At 38.9% G+C, this 18821-nt stretch overlaps 2 protein-coding genes across 3 annotated transcripts in view; both read right to left on the bottom strand.

Annotated features, from left to right (window-relative positions):
• Nucleotides 1-2957, bottom strand: part of tomm34 (translocase of outer mitochondrial membrane 34) — a 28905-nt gene extending 25948 nt beyond the window's left edge. Inside the window, exon 1 of one of the 2 annotated variants that reach the window (XM_079682294.1) lies at nucleotides 2621-2957. The gene's annotated coding sequence lies outside the window, so the exon portion shown is untranslated. The remainder of the gene's footprint in view (nucleotides 1-2620) is intronic. The other variant, XM_079682293.1, reaches the window with a different exon arrangement.
• A 2724-nt stretch (nucleotides 2958-5681) lies between these two features.
• LOC307038843 (protein-glutamine gamma-glutamyltransferase 5-like) overlaps nucleotides 5682-18821 on the bottom strand; it is a 21890-nt gene continuing 8750 nt past the window's right edge. The window contains 10 exon segments of the mRNA XM_079680519.1: nucleotides 5682-7202; nucleotides 7441-7577; nucleotides 9602-9765; nucleotides 10424-10598; nucleotides 11942-12219; nucleotides 12801-12927; nucleotides 14886-15001; nucleotides 16932-17041; nucleotides 17677-17793; nucleotides 17795-17810. Of these exon segments, the coding sequence (XP_079536645.1) occupies nucleotides 7046-7202; nucleotides 7441-7577; nucleotides 9602-9765; nucleotides 10424-10598; nucleotides 11942-12219; nucleotides 12801-12927; nucleotides 14886-15001; nucleotides 16932-17041; nucleotides 17677-17793; nucleotides 17795-17810 (1397 nt within the window). The 3' untranslated portion in view covers nucleotides 5682-7045.

Genomic DNA, 18821 nt, shown 5'->3' with positions numbered 1-18821 from the left:
GTAGTAATTCTGCTTAAAGTGCACCAGATTGAAGCATTTTACTTTAAAGGTAACATGTCATGTCCATTTCCACTGATCATAATTCCATTGTTGAGGTATACTAAAATAGAAAAATACTGTGCAATTTTCCAAACTCACATTGGTTTTCGCATTATCAGCCTGCAGCACAGAGCAGAAATCAGTAGGGCTGCCTGCACTGAGTGTGTGTGTGTGGATTGGTCAATTTGGACCAATCAGCGGGGGCTTAACGTAAAGGCTCCGCGGACGTAACGTAACGGCTCCACGGATTGGCCGCTTTAGTTCCGGGTACGTGCTTTCGTAAGCACGTACCCGGAAGAATCAAATGGATGATGACGTCATGATGACGTTTCACCAATGAGGCGTTTTGGGGAGGTATTTTCCGTTTTAGAGTTTTACTCGCTACAGGGTGTACTTTGAGGGGTTTGACTCTGCACACCGTTTACATGCAGAAAAACCTTCATAACCCACAAGGGGACGGGTAATAACCGGAAAAGCATGACATGTGACCTTTAAAATGTTAAAAAAATCTTCCCGGGGGGCCGGACCCCCCTAGAGGATGTGACGTCCACCCCCCATTCTATTGTGCATTCCTTGGATACTCTATTGATCTTTATCTTTTCTATTGTACGATTCTCTGGCTGGGTAGCCAACTCAAATCTCGCCTAGGGCTGCAAATTGTCTAGAGCCGGCCCTGATAACAGCGAACGGATGGTCAAAGTAAGGTAAAAATAAAAAAAATAAATTTTTTACAAGTGTGTGGTTGCATTTTAGTCACTTTGCTCAGCGCTACTTCTTGTTACAACTTTTATTTGCGAGTACGCCATTAACTGTTAGCTCAGGTTAATCTCGCTCAGGTTAATCTCGCACCCCTCGGACGTAAGCGTGACGTGAAGACCTTTGAAGTCTCATATATGAGCTATCATCCCTGTTTTTAGATGAGAATAAAACAAAAACTGTCCAGTATCATAGATCCATCTCACTCCGGGGTGATAGCACCCCATGTAGTCACTCAGAAAAAAATCAGGACATTCTGATGTACAGTTTCAAAATAAAAGACTTTTGGGGACAGGGATGATAGCTCTGAGACTTTGAGACTTCAAAGGTATTTTATTTTGAAACTGTACATCAGAATGTCCTGAATTTTTCTGAGTGACTACATGGGGTGTCCTGCTATCACCCTGGAGTGAGATGGATCTATGATACTGGACAGTCTTTGTTTTATTCTCATCCAAAAACAGGGATGATAGCTCATATATGAGACTTCAAAGGTCTTTTATTTTGAAACTCTACATCAGAATGTCCTGATTTTTTCTGAGTGACTAGATGGGATGTCCTGCTATCACCCTGAAGTGAAATGAGTCTTTGATACTGGACAGTTTTTGTTTTATTCTCATCTAAACACAGAGGGAGGATTCTTTTTTACTCTACCATAATGCATAGGATATTCGCGCACCGCAATATCACGTGAGGGCTGGCTTGACTAGGTTTTCCCGAGTGGAGGCTGGCTTGACCGCAGTTAGTTTAGCTTACTCAGCCCGACTCAGCCTGGTTGTTCCTGGCCCTATAACCACGATTTTATGGAGCCATTACATCACCAGAAGTCCCAATTTAAGGGGTCATTTCTCCCAAAAAGAAATGTTTTACTCACTATATCAACAGCCCCACCAAAAATATTTTCCACCAGCCGCCACTGCATCTACTCTTTATGTTCATTCTTTTTTATATTTTAACTCGTGCAATGCTTTGTTAACATGTTGCTTTAACAAAAACAATTTCCCAAATTAGGTTAAATTAAGTATTTCTAATCTGAATCTAATATGACTTTAAAGCAAACATTAGATAAATTATATTTCAAACTTGTAGATAATCAACATTTGCAGCCACAGATTGAGATCTCATTCCAAGACTCTCTTTTTACATTGTTTTCCTTTTAATTCCTTGAATTTTTCGGTCGGGTTTTTTTTTTGTTTAATTTGCCATGGTAATACGACTTGGCAGTGCTGCAGAACAGGAACCTGCAGCAAACCAATTAAAAGTGCGTCAGGCATGTTTTAAAACTGTAACACATTTAATGCTACGTTAATATTTTTCATATATAGAACAATTAAAACTAAATAAAAGTATTGTGTATTTCAGGGTTTTAAACGACGTTAGTATAAGCTAGGTGGAACCAACAAACTGTAGCTATAAAATAGACACAATGTCGGCCTAACAAATATGTAACGTTTGCTTTTTTGTCCGAACAATACGTTAGCAACATGTTGGTCGAGTGAGGTTTCCAGCTTACCTACATACCGGAAATTCCACTAACCTAAAATGACATGACATGTTAGCTTAACAAATAAGTTGTTATAGCCTGATACGTAGCTGCTAATATTTGCTAAACGCAGAATGACAATTTGATAAAACTAGCACTAAAAGTTCACTTATAAAGAGAAAATATATCGAATTTGTATACTGTTTTAGCTAGCACTCTTTTGTTGTTTAACTGCCAAGTTAGCGTGCTAGCTAAATTATGCTAATTCAAGCTACATTTGAGATGGCTAAATTAGCACAAGCTACCAAAGCTAACTATGCTAACATAAGATGGCTCGCTCACTTCTTACCTGCTCTCGGTTCCTCGGAGAAAAAGCGACACAGTTCTCCTCTTCACGACACAAATGACAGAAAAAGCGACTACCTGTACCCGAAACTATCTGAACGCGTTATTAATACTGACATTACTCTTTAAACTTTGTATTCTCTTCGTTGTTCGTCTTAGCGGGGTTTTCCTCTGCCGGTGCGGGGGTTTATACGCTGGGTGTGGTAATAAAACTTGCCGGTTAGCTGTAGTAACTTATCGGTTTTTCTTGAGCTACAGCATGGATGAATATGAGCTGCAGCAGTGTTGCTTTCACTTCCCCTTACATGCTGCGTTCAAGTGCTAGGGAGATTGTCGGAGTTTGGATAGCAAAGTGCGCCCCCTGGTTGCCACATTGGATGTAACATCTTAACGGTTTAATACGGTATAAATATAATCAAACATGAAATACACAAATAATTGTTCGCACAAAGACCGCAAGCACAAAGTAACAATAACAATAAACAAAAGAGCAAAACCGAAACTACCGGTTTGGAATCAGCAGAGGTGGAAGGAGTACTCAGATATTGTACTTAATGTGTAAAAGTAGAAGTACCAGAGTGTAGGGTTACGCAGCGTCCACACGGCGGCGTGCGTTGAAGCTTGCCGATGAGCTTGTCTGAAACTCGACCAACAACCAATTATTACATGAATATCCCGCCCGGATACACAAGCACGTGGTTTGATTGGCTAGAGCTTGTACTGGAATATGATTTGATTGGCTGACGCTTCCACCGAAGCTTCAAAAGTTGAACATTGCGCAATGAAGCGAGCAAAGCGAAGCAACGCTCGGCAAAGCGTGACGTCATTCTGTTCAAAGTGAATGGGCAGAAGCATTGAAGCTTCAACTAACTACCCTGGACGGGCCGGGGCTGTCTAGAAGTAAAAGTCCTACATTCAAAATATTATTCAATTAGTACAATTGTATTATCATCAACATATAGTTAAAGTACCAAAAGTAAAAGTAGTCATCCTGCAGATTGGTACATTTCAGGATAATATATGGTATGTTTTATAATGATTGATCATTAAAGTGTTCTCAAAGCTGGTAAAGGTGCAGCTAGTTTTAATGACTTTGCAGGGTAGCTTGTGAATTTACTCCAGGTGTAACTAAAGTCTGATTTAAGACTTGATTATATTTCAAATCATTCATCAAAATCTGTAAAGTAGCTAAAGGTATTAAATACATGTAGTGGAGTACACCATTTACCTCTGAACTGGAGTGGAGGAAAAGTACACGATTTATCTGTGAATTGTAGTGGAGTAGAAGTACGAAGTAGAAAAATATGTAAATACTCATGTAAAGTAAGACTATCAGGAATCAGTCCATCTCTTCTCATGGATGTGGGATTTCATAGATGAAAATAACTTATACGAAAAATAACAATATAATGTTCTATTATTGTTGTGTTCCTGTTGTTTTGTTTTACTGTTCAAACCAATAACATCTCAAACTAATGTTTAACTATCACCAATTGAACATGTATTTATTTGCACTAGGCTATTTGTCAAACATATTATAGACATTGTGAAGAAGCCATTTTATGGGTGTTGTTGGCATGTCAGTTTATTTAATTGATGTGTATAGTGCAATACTGTTTTGAACACTTGGTGGCGGTGTATAAAAGGGGTCATAGGCTATGTGACAGGAAAGGATGAGGACACAGGAGGAAAGAGCATACCGAATTCACCAGCCGGCAGATGCTCACCACAACCATTGACTGTAATTAAACCTTGGTATGTAAAACGCAAAATAAAACATAATTCTAAACTGCAGCAAAGGACTGGAAAATCTTCTGTTTGTGTCTGCGTCTGGATCACTCTCCAGCCCTCCTGTGAAGTAATGGCAAAAGGATATAGGGCATTGGAACATTAAAATTGCCATTACACATTGAATTGAATCCAATATGCTTTATTGGTTGTTAAACAAAAGTTGTTTTATCAAATAAAAGATTATAATCAATTGTTAATTACCCAACATCTTGTCTTAGATTGATAACTAAAATGTTTTTAGTACAATATCCTCATTTTTTTGAATACCAAACTGAAATACTTTATATTGTATATTACCTAACATTAAATAACATTACATGATATTGTGTTTTGTATAATCTAATAGTGAGACACATTTAAAATCCCTTATAATTACATTTACACCTGTCATACTGTAGGTATGAAGCAAGTAGTACATTTTTAGAAGTGTGTTGCTTTTCCACATACTTTGAACGCATCATTAGACAGGCGGCAGCAGCTGTTCGGTGTCAGAAAAGTGGGGAGTGAAAGCTGATGTTGAAAACCAAATCTCGCGATGTTTCAGCAGAAACTTCGGTTTAATTTGCCTTTGATTTGTAACATGCATCCTTCTGCACTTTAATGTCCTTGATTACAATAATTAATTAAGATTTTTATTTTAATATTACTTTTAATTCACATTGTTTTTAAAAGGTATTATTATTATTATTATTATTATTATTATTATTATTATTATTATTATTAATATAATAGCCTTGTAGTGATTTATGTTGACAGTTATTTAATGTTTAATATACAATAATAATTATACCTTAGTCTTACAGTATGTGCTGTTGACCGATACAAAAATATATTTGCAAAGGGAACTGCTGTTAATTCTCTATCACAAATTAAACCTTTTTGACCCTTTCAATGATAATCTTTTTTTAAAGTTGCATTTCTAAGCGAGTTGATAAAAGTACTGTTGGGTTCAGGAAAAAGTTGATAAGAGATAGTGCATTAAGCATTCAGGATATCTTAACCAAAGAAAAGATTCATAAAGTGAGGAAGGATTTACTTTTATAAAATTAAGAATCTTAAAATAGAGCAGTGTGATATTTAAAAAAATCCCGAGCATCACATTTAAAAATTGTCATAAAATAAAGATACAATCCAGCTTTTACATTATTTGGTCTGTTCATTTTGCATTTGTTCCACAAGGAGAGATTGCAACACTTCATTTCTTAGAGCAGGACCAAGCTTTAATAGAAACATATAGTGCAGTTTACACCAAGAGGTTAAGTTTAAATTCAAGGTTCAAGGTTTTTTATTTGTCATACGAACATAGCTACAGTGTAGTTAAGACGATGACAATCTTATGTCACAGGCTCCTCCAGCATGTGCAACACAATAAAACAGAAAAATATAATGCAAGTAAACAGTAAATACAAAAAGAAAAATAGTTTAAAAAAGTGAAATAGTGCAATAAGAGTCTATGCAAGTTATTGGAATATGATATATTAGCTACATAATTTCTAAGTAGCAGCCAGATGAATGTTATGGATGTTGTTTCAACAGCTCAGGTGTTTAATAGATGTTGTTTCAACAGTTCAGGTGTTTAACAGATGTTGTTTCAACAGTTCAGGTGTTTAGCAGATGTTGTTTCAAAAGTTCAGGTGTTTAGCAGTCTTATGGCCTGTGGGATGAAACTGTCCCTGAGTCTGGTGGTTTTAGTCCGGATGCTGCGGTACCACTTGCCAGACGGCAGCAGACAGAACATTTTGTGGCTGGGGTCATGGGGGTCTTTTATAATCCTGAGGGCTTTCTTCCTGAGCCGCTGGGAGTAAAGATCGTCCATGGATGGCAGCTCCATCCTGGTGATGTTCTGTGCACTTTTGACCCCGAACATCGCTCTAGAATGTGTGTGTCTGTACCACCTTAAGCTGTATTATTCTGTTCTCTGAAGATTGACAATTTATTTTTATATTTGTTTATGCCCTGCAGAGAGCAAATGTGCTCATTAAAAACAATACCTTTACAACTTTTAACATTTTTGAATTGCTTCAATCTTAGTAGCACAGAATTCAAATTGACTTGAGCCAGGGTTGTGTAAATCTGTGTCTGCATCTCGCCTAAACCCCCAGTAGCAGTATCTACAAAAAGTCCTCAAATACATACAAATGCTTACAATACTTTTTTTGACAACTAGTGCAGTAACTTTGCTACACTGCTGCAAAGTGGGAGCAACAATAGCTTTACTATTCCCTATTCAAGTATAACTAATATCAAACATGTCGTAGGTTCAAACTGCACCACTTGGGTTACCAGAAATACACCCAACAAGTGAGGACAGTCCTCCAGATTGTACATGCTCTCTGTGCAAATTCTCGAAGTGTACAATTCTTTCTACACTTTATTTGTATTATTATTATTATTATTATTATTATTACAATTTGTATTATTTATTTTCGGAACATTTTCAACAAGTTTTTGTAATGCAAAGTGGTGGGGACAACTTCTGCCATTTCCAAAAGTGGCGGGGACGTGTCCCCAACGCCCCCAGTGTAAATGACGCCATGAAAGAAGCAAGATAACATGTGAACGTAAATTCACAGTTGATAGTTGTACTTTTGAAGATCCTTAAAGCCAAAGCGAAAACACCTCATAAAGAGTTTAAAATCTAGAAGGCCGGACGTTGACAGTGCAGCTGGCCTTGATGTCTCTGAAGGTGGAGCAGTCGAAGTCGGCCACTAGAGTCCTCTTACCGCGCTTGTAGGGAACGAAGGAGAAGTTGACACGAAGACGGTTGTTTGGCTTTATGTCTGGAAGCCTGCAGGGATCACAAATAGCAAAAGGTAAAAACAAGACTCAGAATGGCTCAGTTTGTGGGTGAAACTCGTGGTCACTCGTTGTCGTGTTCACACACACACACACACACACACACACACACACACACACACACACACACACACACACACACACACACACACACACACACACACACACACACACACACACACACACACACACACACACGCACACACACACACACACACACACACACTCACTTGACTTCCACCTCGTCCTTTATCAGTCCACTCCCAGAGAGGGTCAGAGTGCAGTTGGTGAGCGTCTCTGTGACCACGGGGCTCATGAAGATCATCTCTCCTCTCGTGGCACAGTTCATTTTGGCAGAACCTTTCACCTTGAACGCACATTTCACATTTATTTTAGCAAAACTTAATCTAAGATTTTGAGTATGAGAAGAACGATGACAGTCGTTGACAGAATTCCTTTTTTAAAATATATATTTGGAGATACAGTGTTGAAAGGGGGAGATAAACAATGATGATTACATTTTCCACGGGCTCTGGAGGGAAATTTGCACTGAAAAAACTAAAACGTTGTCTTGAATCAAATGTATCATCATGTCAACAGATTTCACATAACTGTATTATGTTGGTTGAAACTAATATGTTTGATTTAAACTTAATATTATTGCTTTCAACTTACCTAATACAGTTATGTGAAATCTGTTGAAATAATACATTAAATTAGAATCAACGGTTTTTGTTTTTTCCGGTGGCCAAACATAATTCTCTTTTACTGACTGTAACGGAGGTGATTTCTGGGGCCATAGATCTCGGCCTCCGTTACGGATTGTGTTGTTTTGTTGGTGGCGAAATGTATGTAGTTTGTGCATATGTCTGTGTTTTAGTTTGTCTGTCTCTGTTTGCTGGTTTTATGTTAAAAGTGTTCCCCTTCCCCCATGTCTGTTGATTGTGTGCACCTGTGTTTTCTCCTCCCCCCCCCCCACCTGTGTCTATTTGCTGATTATTCTGTCTGTGTATTTAGGTGCTGTTTTCTTGTTGGGCTGGTAGTGTGTGTGAGATCCTGGTGGCTGCAGGCTGTGCTCAAGGGAACATGTACAGGGTGAGATCCTTGTTGCTGGTGTCATTGTGTTCATGCTGTAATAAATGCCCACACCGGGTTATATTTGGGAAGTCTGCCTCTGCCTCCTTGCTTGGTCGGGCCGCTCAATTGTCAGCTTCACAATTGGTGTCAGGAGTGGGATTGACCAAGTGAGGAGGTGAGAGAGATGGAGGAACTGAGGGAGATGATGAGGTCACTCCTGCAGCTTCAGGCAGCCGGTCAGCAGCAGTTCACACGGGTACTGGAACGGGAATCCAGAATAGGAGAGGAACGGAGACTCCGGAGGCAAGACGGCCGATTGGCTAAAGGCTCGACGGGCACTAACTCTGCTGTTGGGGCATCAAAGATCCTGCCGGAGAACCGGAAATTGATGCAAGAGCAGACAGAGGGGATGCGCTTAGTGGAGGAGGTGAAGCCCATCATGGAGCGTCAGCTGCTGGAGGAGCTGGAGAGACAGAGACAGCGACAGGCAGAGAACACGGCCCAGAAGGCCAGAAAGGAGAAAGAAAAATCGAAGCTGGAGCGAGCGGCAGCTAGGAAGCTAGAGAAGGTCAACAGCAGCGTCACCTGCATCGCAGCACGGAGGAGAAGGAGCGCCAGAGGGAGCTCATCAGCAGGAAGGGGCAGATAGCCACTCTGATGCAGCGGCAGCAGTTCCGGGCGGACCCCGCTCAGCTGGAGAGGAAGAATTGCATCGCCAAAAGGAAGAAAGGGAAGCTTCCTTCTGACTTCATGCCCCCCCCCTGAGGAAACCATGCTGCGCAAGGGGAAGCAGAAAGCTTGCAGGGAAGCCAAGGTTTTCAAGACACTGTGCTTCCAGAGGAGAGGGGTGAAGGGTGAGGAAATGTAACAGAGGTGATCTCTGGGGTCATAGATCTCGGCTTCCGTTACGGATTGTGTAGTTTTGTTGGTGGCGAAATGTATGTAGTTTGTGCATCTGTCTGTTTTAGTTTGTCTGTTTGCTGGTTTTATGTTAAAAGTGTTCCCCTTCCCCCATGTCTGTGGCTGTTGATTGTGTGCACCTGGTGCCCTGTGTTGTCTCCTCCCCCCCACCTGTGTCTAATTGCTGATTATTCTGTGTGTGTATTTAGGTGCTGTTTTCTTGTTGGGCTGGTAGTGTGTGTGAGATCCTGGTGGCTGCAGGCTGTGCTCAAGGGAACATGTACAGGGTTAGATCCTTGTTGCTGGTATCATTGTGTTCATGCTGTAATAAATGCCCACACCGCGTTATATTTGGGAAGTCTGCCTCTGCCTCCTTGCTTGGTCGAGCCGCTCAATTGTCAGCTTCACACTGACCTTGAGGGAGATAGGGGGGTCGATCAGCACAACGTCGTCCACAGCCAGGTACATGTTGTCGGGTCTCTCTTTGTCCGTCACCAAGGCTGAAACCTTAAAGCTGTCACAGTCCAACATGGGCTTATGGTAGGCTGAGAATGGGACTCGGATCCGGATACGCAAATCTCCAGGAGACAGAAATGGAGAGTTAATATAGGTTTGCAGAAAATCCTACAAAAAGATACAGATATTCCCACCCAATCCTCATGGTAAATTAGGTCCGAGTGCAAGAGTTTGAGATTATTTTCTTGTGAATGTATCATTGTACAATGTCAGAGTAATATTATATATTAATATTTTATAAAAATAACAGTTAAAGGAGACACTTTGCATTTTTGGTACTTTTACTTTTCCTACTTTGAAAAAAATATTGATGCTCACACTTATACTTTAACCAAAGTTACAACATTTTACTAAAAACTTTGATTCCAGGACTTTTACTTGTACTGAAGTTTTTATGCATTGTGGTATTTTTAAAAGAGAATGTGTTCAACCACTGTAAATGTGAATATTATTGTGTAAATATAACACGTCAAGCAGGGAATATCAGAGCTGTACCCCTTTTTAATAACAAAACACTTTGTTTCCTCAAATGTAACTTCCATCCCCAAACTAAGTTATTATAATATGTATTACCTTCAGTCGAGTTGCAGTATTTAGACGTTAAGATTTTGGTTTCATTTAGCTTAGGTTACTTTATTTGTCTCTGTAGTTAGATGTTACCAGACTTTTAGACATCCGCCTCCAAAACTAAACAGCCCCATCAGAGCAACAGAGGATCACCTTTCCCGGGCAGCAGTATCTTGTCCTTCACCTCGGTCTGGATGCTCGCGGCCGGGAAGCCGTCGTAGGTCATCGCCTGGACGCTGATGTTGATGGAGAGCGACCTGACGGAGCTGCTCTCACAGCGCAGCAACAGCTTCAGCCTTACATCCTTACCGTTCCTCGGTGGCCTCACCTGTAGCAAACAGAGTCGACTGAATACACTAATGAAGTGTTTTTGTCTTGAAGAAGTTGATGTAGAAAAAGTAATTACATATTCAAACTTGTGTTAGCATGAATGCTAACCACCTAACTAGTTATGTTGTTTCCATGTGTAATTTAAGAGTTTTGAGTCCCCTCACTTTCATTCATCTTTAATAACAATCCTGTGTTTATGATACATCACTTTAAGTTGTAAATCACTAAGACATATTTGGTAAATATTATTAAATCCTCTACAAGCAAATCATGCTACATTTTGGGGCGGCCCGAGACACAAACTGTTCAAGTATTAATCAAGTAATTAAAAAGGATTTCAGTATTTGGGTGAGGGCACCCACAATAAACTACCTTACTTAATTTTAAGGACATTTACCTGCAGTGTGGAGCTACTTATTGAAGCAACGGAGCACATCGCTGACGCGCACAATCGATCAACCAATGAAATTGTATTTATATAGCACAATATACACTTGTCTAAGGGGGCTTAACAGTGTGCACAGAAAACCCAAGAGGTATTAAGGGTCTCCTATTATACTATTTTTAGGCATATATTGTACGTATTAGATATATACAAATGTGTATGAAGTGCTCAAAATACAAAACAGATCAGCCATTCTAGCCATGCCTCATACCCCTCTATTTCAGCCCTGTTAGAGAAGTGCTGATTCTAGGTCCGTAGCTTTAAAAGTGGAAAAAAAGAGGAGGGGGAGCTTGTGCCTGCTCGGAATTCTCCCCTATCTGCTGTCCACAGCTGATTTTACGCAGCATTCACTATATTTACCTTCATTAGATCAGATACAGAGCGGCAGGCTGCTAACCACACACACCTCTACACGCATAACATTAATTATAATTTAGCATGATGTGTATTTCTGCTCTGCTCTACGCTGTGTGTGTGTGTGTGTGTCTGTGTGTGTGTGTGTGTGTGTGTGTGTCCGACACCAGCACTTGTTTCCAGAAGATATCATGATACTGTGGGTCCATTCTCCGTGCATTTTGTGAACACCCATATACCCCTGGACTTGGTCAGATGTGTGTAACTGTTCATAAGTAAATTCATCTATCTGGTTTATGCCTTGCCCCAGATCAGACCCACTAGTTCAATCAATCAACCGATACACATTTAATCCTAAATAATTTGATCCAAAGGCGCAGTGCTGTCAGAACCTACACAATGAACGTGATTACTTGATGCCTCAAAAAGATGAATGAAAAATAAAACAATTCAGAAAGTAAAGTGCACATTTCAAGCACAAAAGAAAACACCTCCAGTTGAACAGCTCTGATGGATAGCTTAAGGGAGTTTCTGTGACGCACCTCTTCAAACTTCATGGTCACAGGGGGAGGTATGCTGATCTGTGTTTCTGCATCTGTACCGTCTGAGGTCTCATTCCCAGCTTCGGTCTCCTCCTCCTCTTCACTCTCATCATCTTCCTCCTCATCACTCAGGATAGCGTCGTCTGTCTCTTCCGCAGCCACGTTGTCCTCCGTCTCATCATCGTCCTCGCCCTCCTCAACCTCATCCTCATCCTCATCCTCATCATCATACATGTTGGATTGGGCGTACTCAAAGACCTCCCTCTCCTTCTCTGTTCCTGTAAATTGAGTTTCAAAATCAATTTCCAGAGATACCTACGGCTGTTTACAGAGGGGAGAATGTACTTTTACTTCAGCAAAAGTAGTTACACCAAAGTGTAGAAAATATTGAGTTAAAGTCCTGCAATAAAAACATTCCCTTATTTAAAAGTATAAAAATATTAGCATCAAAAGAAGGCTACATAGAGTTATTTTTGCACTGGCCTATTACAAAAAAAATACAAAATAATGGTATCATATATATTGCTTTTTATTTATAAGCTTCTTTTTTTTTACTATAATGCTGCCAAGTAGCTTGTGAATTTCCGTTAGGGATCAAAACAGATTTACCTTTATTAGCACATAACACATTATTTGTTGATTATATTTTGTATTAATAATCTGAATCGTTAAAGTAATTTTAGTCATGAAAACATTTAGTGGGCCTAAAAGGATAATATTCTTCTCTGAATTGTGGCGAACTGGAAGTATAAAGTAGGAGGAGACGGGAATATTGGAGTGAAGTACAAGTACTTCAAAACTTGAGAAACTCTAGATAATTACTCTTCATCCCTGGAATGTGTCCTTCAGGCGAACTCACCTTCTCTGTATTTGTAACTGTTGGTGATGTCCAACCTCCTCTTGGAGCCGACAGACTTGGTGGAGATATTGTGACCCACCCTTGCAGTGTCAGAGAAAATATTCAATTTGGAGCCATCAGCCTTAACCTGATAGGACACACAAACAGTAGAAATACAATGAAACAATGAATTACACAAAATCAGTAGAACATTTCTTTGAAACCATTTAGCAGTGTGTGTCTGCACTGAAAATAGTGAAACGTTGACTTGTAAATGTATTATGTCAACAGATTTCACATAACTGTATTAGGTTAGTTGAAAGCAATAACAAGTTTAAATTAAGAGAATATTCAACTTGATTATTGTTCGTCATCTTCGTCATCTTTAATAGTTCAACATTTATTTTCAGGCTGTTTTCTATATAGCAAATTAATCATTATTTAGTGTCATTAATTAAGTTATTACCCATAGTACATATGGTTTTTCACCAGGGAAATAGAGGCAATCAAAGCCATTGCCTTATCGTTTGATCCTTGACAGGGAAATCAACCGAACACGCTACAATCTTGCCTGGACAATGGACTGCTACCTGATGCCTCGATGGCAGTGTTTCTCAAACCTTTTCATACTAAGGACCACTTAACCTCTTAAGCCCCAAGCCTGTTTTTCAGGTTTCAGGCTCGAAAATGACATTCCCAGAGCAAATGACCATATTTTCCCTTCTAAAAGGGCTAAATTAATAATCTTTTTATCAAAGTAATGATAAACCTGTGAGTTGGATGTAGAAAAGTCAGAATCAATAGAGATGTTTTTTATTTTAAAGAAATTTCAGACTGAACATGGTAAAAAACTGTAAATTATAGTGTCCGTCCAAAAAATATGTTGTACTTATACTGAAAACTAACCTTGGATGATGTGTTAGTAGACTAAAAGCTTTAGGAATACAAAGTACAACATATAATAAGTACCCTGTATCAAGATTGATGCAAAACAAGTGATATTTGACCTTTTTAGTGAGGTTTAGCAAAAAAAAACTCTTATGGGGCCATTTGGGTGGATTTTCCTTATCTCTGGCCCCCCTTCTTTGATTTTGACATGTAACATCTCTTTCTGACCGTTAGAGCCAATAGAATCGAAGGGAAATCGTCCCGCAAACACTCATGTTAAAAAAAAGGTAATTGCAGTTTTATTGCTTATGGATTATCAGAACATTTCAAAGGGGACATAGTCACATTGGATATTAACCTATGGATTAACTACAGCATCGTTGTTATCGTTTGAATGCCATTGAAGACCAGTTTTGACCAAGGTAAGCCATGTTAGCGTTGTAGGCTACCTAGCGCCACATGTTTTGATGTACGTTTTTGTTGATAACGTCGCGAGTTTGTATCTTTCAGTGTTGAGGTGGAAACCCTTAGATTCTGTGTCTTTACGATCATAAACAATGTGTTGGATGTGCAGCTAGGATAAGTAATAAGGGAGCTAGGAGTGATTTTAGATGCAGTAATAGGTTAGCATTTTTCGTTCGGGGCTAATTCAGAGGCTCACTGTTAGCATTGTATATTTTTTGTTGAGAAAAAGATCAGTTAAATTAGTTTTTTCTCGTGATATGGATATAAAATATTCATAGTTTATTAAATATTAAGGTTTCTTAGACGTTGTTTCCTGCAAATGACGCGATATCGGCCCCGGAACCGGGTCCGTGGGGCTTAAGAGTTTAACCAATTAAAAAACACTCGCGAACCACCTAACTCCACAAATATCCAAAAACACATCGTTTTTCTAGAACAGATTACAAATCGCCTGAAAATTGTACAAACAAGTGGCAACATGTGTGATGAAGGTGTTGCGCTATATCAAGCATCGAAAGTGAAAGTTAAGCTCGCTCCATTACGGAGATATTCCCGCGAGAGAGCGGAAAACTTACATTTATTTATTTGAAATGTGAAATGTTACCAATTTACTCACGGACCACCAATAGTCTGCAGACCACACTTAGAGAAGCACTGCTCTATGGCAGTTTGATTTCGAGTTAGTTTTCTGTTTTTTTGGGATTTTGAAATACCAGCTACACTGTACTGTGTGTGTTGATGAGGCTCACTGACCAGCCAGTCAATGCAGTCGGCGTTGACCTCGGCGAAGACAAATGGGATGTCATATTTAAGGTCTGTCGCTCCTTTTAGGATGGCTTTCACCGGGGCGGGACCACAGCAGAAAATACCTGCAGGAGGAGAAAAATAATTCAATAAAAAAACATTCCAGGAGTGTTTACGTCACTTAAAACTGCTTTCTAAAAGATTTTGAAATGTCTGACTTTGGTGCCAAGTGGTGGTTGTATTATTTTTTACGTTAAAAAGCCGGCCTGTATGTTTGCCTAAACCTAAAGCCAGAATTCTCACATCTGTAACTTTGAGTCCTCCTAAACCTGTCCCTACACTGAAAGAATGTTAACTTTGATTGTTTGATTTTGTTTTGTTTGATATACTTTATTAATCCCCGTGGGGAAATTGTTTCTCTGCATTTGACCCATCCTAGTGTTAGGAGCAGTGGGCTGCCATTTTGAACGGCGCCCGGGGAGCAGTGTAGGGAACGGTGCCTTGCTCAGGGACACCTCGGTAGCACTTGGTCTTGCCGGGACTTGAACTGGTGACCTTCCAGTTGCCAAGCCAAGTCCCTATCAACTTCGCCACCACCGCCCGATTATGCGTAATATGTCAGCAACGTTCACATAACTGTATTAGGTTCGTTGAGAGCAATAATATTAAGTTGAACCTAATATAGTATATTTAAACTTAATGTTATGGCTTTCAAATAACTTAATAAAGTTAGGTGGAATCTGTTGACATAATACATTAATGATTCAATTCAACCTTTCCGTTTTTTCAGTTTAACTTAGATCCGAAAAAGTCAGAATTGTAATGAGGTTAATTGGATCTACAGGGCTAGATAGGGTTAGGGTTTTTGGGGAGCACGGTGCACGGGCTCTCGCTTAAGTATTTTTGTACGAACAGAGGTTGACTTTGTTTAAAATCGGCATGCAGGTAAGATTAGTATTAAATGGTAAATGATAAATAAATACATAAAAGTGCTTTGTAAAATCACATCAACCCAAATAATATAAGATAACATAACATATACAATACATAAAATATAATATATAGAACTATAAAATATAATATATAAAATATTTAAAATGTAAAGTATAAAATGCACACAGGTTAGTAGGCAAACGGGGAGGGAAAATATTTTAAAGTAAGGTCAACCAAGTGTCCTTAAAAGTGTTTAAAACCCAGGCCGAGGTCAAGAGAGGTGGTGCAGGTGAGACATGGGACAAGCCTCGGAAGATGTTTAGAAATACTTTATTAAAGGGATTGTTCCAGGGTTTTTCTCTGCGGGAGGCTCCAACATCCATTTAAAATAAAAAGTAATAAATAAAATAGTATAAACAATGTTTAAATAAGAAACGGGGATTAATAATATATAAAAAGACCCCCCTCTTTTGGAACCTATTAAAATAAAGAAAACATGCAATAAACCGTGCAAACATAGAATGAAGTGTAACATGTAAAGTATAAATAGTAATAGAGTAGGGTTAGGGTTAGGGGTTAGGGTTGCGAGAGAAAGTTGGCCCATATCTCAGACATTTGTTTGTTTGTTTAGGAAACTAAATTATACTTTATTTTAAAGTTTGGATTATTATTAATTAAATAAGCTTCCCTCATGATACATTATAATGTGATCAAGGTGCAGCCAAATCACCCACAAACTTCCGGCAGTTTTTGTGTTCTTTTTCAAGATTACCTGTGCAGTTTATTAGTTGGTCTATAATGTTGTTTTTCATGCATTATAATAAAATAATGTTTTTTGTAGTGATTGTCTTTCTACCTGTCTATTGCATATTTCAACAGCGAAATATTAAAATAACGACGAGCATAATTACAAGGGATTTGTTGGGAATATAAATGATCAATCATCATTTTATGATTTTAGTCAAACTTTCATCTAGAGCACAATCAATATGGAAGTTCTTCTGAGCAAAACTATAACTCCAAAGGATGAATGCTGTATTATTTTGTAACTAAGAAAGTAATCAGCATGAACTGTACAATCAGACAACGTGTGTTAAAGTTTATAAAGTGTAACATCCGTACCATCGCTCTTCTCCTGTGGTGTTGGATCCACAACCTGCCAACCGTCAAATGCGCCGTCCTCTGAAAGATCAGGGCGCCTCATCCACGCCTCCACCCACACGTGGTAGTTCCTAAGACATTAAGTAATAGTTATATTAGGGCAAGGCGATATTGAAATACAATAAGAATCAGAATCTCTTTATTGTCATCCTACTTTGGTATAAGGACATTTTGTTTGGATTGCTCACTAGAGCGATAGTTAGACACAAATAAATAAAAGCAGTGATAAAAGCAGAGGTAGCAGCAATGACAAGGCACTGCATGGTAAAGCACTGAGATTAAATTAAATGTCAATGTACATATTTACAAATATTACAGACCATACAATGTTATAATACAAACTACACAAGTTTAAATATAACTGGGTGTTCGTAAATCGATGCAAAAAATGATCATAGATGCTATAAAAAAAAGAAGAAAAAAAAACAATGCATTTGTATTTATAAATATTGTAATTACAGTCTTTGAAGGGTGGAGGTGGAAAGTTATCAACTTTATGCTGACGAAAATCATATATCGAGAAAGGTTACAAAAAAAAGCATATACTGATGCGTTCATCAACCCTGGAACGTACACATGTATTGCTGCTTTGACGTTATTGGGGCCATAAACTTTTCATAGGACCTTGTTGTTCACTCTGGATACGTTTTATTCAACGTGTCGTGCAGTGTGTTGATGTTAAGTAAATGTTTTTGTATCCTCTCACCAAATGCTGTCATGGGATGCTTTGGGTGCGACTCCGTAGTCACTGTGGTACTCGTCGATGATCAGATTGGCGTTGTTGTCGTGGGCTGACGAGAAGTTGGAGACCACGCGACAGGGATGCCAGCAGGCGCATCACTGCAACCAAAAACAAAGACTTGATTGAACAGTATTACCCGCACTGATAAAACCTGAAACGTTGACTTTAATTAAATGTCTTATGTCAACAGATTTCCGATAACTGTATTTGGTTAGTTGAAAGCAATAATGTCGAGTTTAAATAAAAAATAGTTTAATATTAATTGTTTTAAATGAACCTAAAACCGTTATGGGAAATGTATTGACAAAATATATTTACTTCATTGCGTTTTTTCAATGTGTGTTTGTATTGAATGAGACATTTTGCCATTATTGTTAATGCGTCTCTTTATTTTCATTGCTAAGGAGCCATTTCATAGAGAAATGGCTTCAAACTCAGATTCAAATGCACACTAATCTGCAGGGGGGTTTAATTCAAAGGGAAAGTTCACCCCAATATTAAACATAAACATATAGATTATTTTACCTTTATAGGATATTTTAGTGACCATTTTTTTTGTTATGCCTTATATTTGCTAGTTTTCAAATGTAGTATTCCTTATTTAAAGTGCACCTATCATGCTATATTTGAACAATATATTGTAGGGCCATACAATATAAAGTATATAAATATAGTTTTTTTCAAAATACCAAACAGATCCTGCATTTTAGCCATGCCTCATTTCGCTCTATTTGCTCTTTCCAGCCCTGTTTTTGCAGGGGCTGATTCAGTGACATAGTTTTAATGCAAATGAGCTGCAGCTGACCACGCCCCCTGCAGGAGAGGGGAGCTAGCTTTGAGATCAGCTGCTAGGCTGCAGCGGGGAGAAGAGGGGGACAAAAAGAGATCTCCGTCCTCCGTGTTTTATTCTTATATATGATTATATAGAGTCGTTATTCATTTGTTTTAAAGCTCAATAAATAACAAAGAAGACCTTTGATCGGCACTTTTCTAATTTTGTCCGGAAGATTTGAACTTTAACGGACACGTTGACCGGCGAAAAAAAATCGAACTTAAACTCTGCCGCACGGTCCCCTCGTCCCTTGGAAGAGGCGGAGAGGTGGGTGTTT

The sequence above is a fragment of the Notothenia rossii genome (genome assembly GCF_949606895.1).
Source record: "Notothenia rossii genome assembly, chromosome: 5".
Lineage (NCBI taxonomy): Eukaryota > Metazoa > Chordata > Actinopteri > Perciformes > Nototheniidae > Notothenia > Notothenia rossii.
The sequence above is the reverse complement of the archived record's forward strand: the minus strand, read 5'-3'. Positions and strand labels throughout refer to the sequence as shown.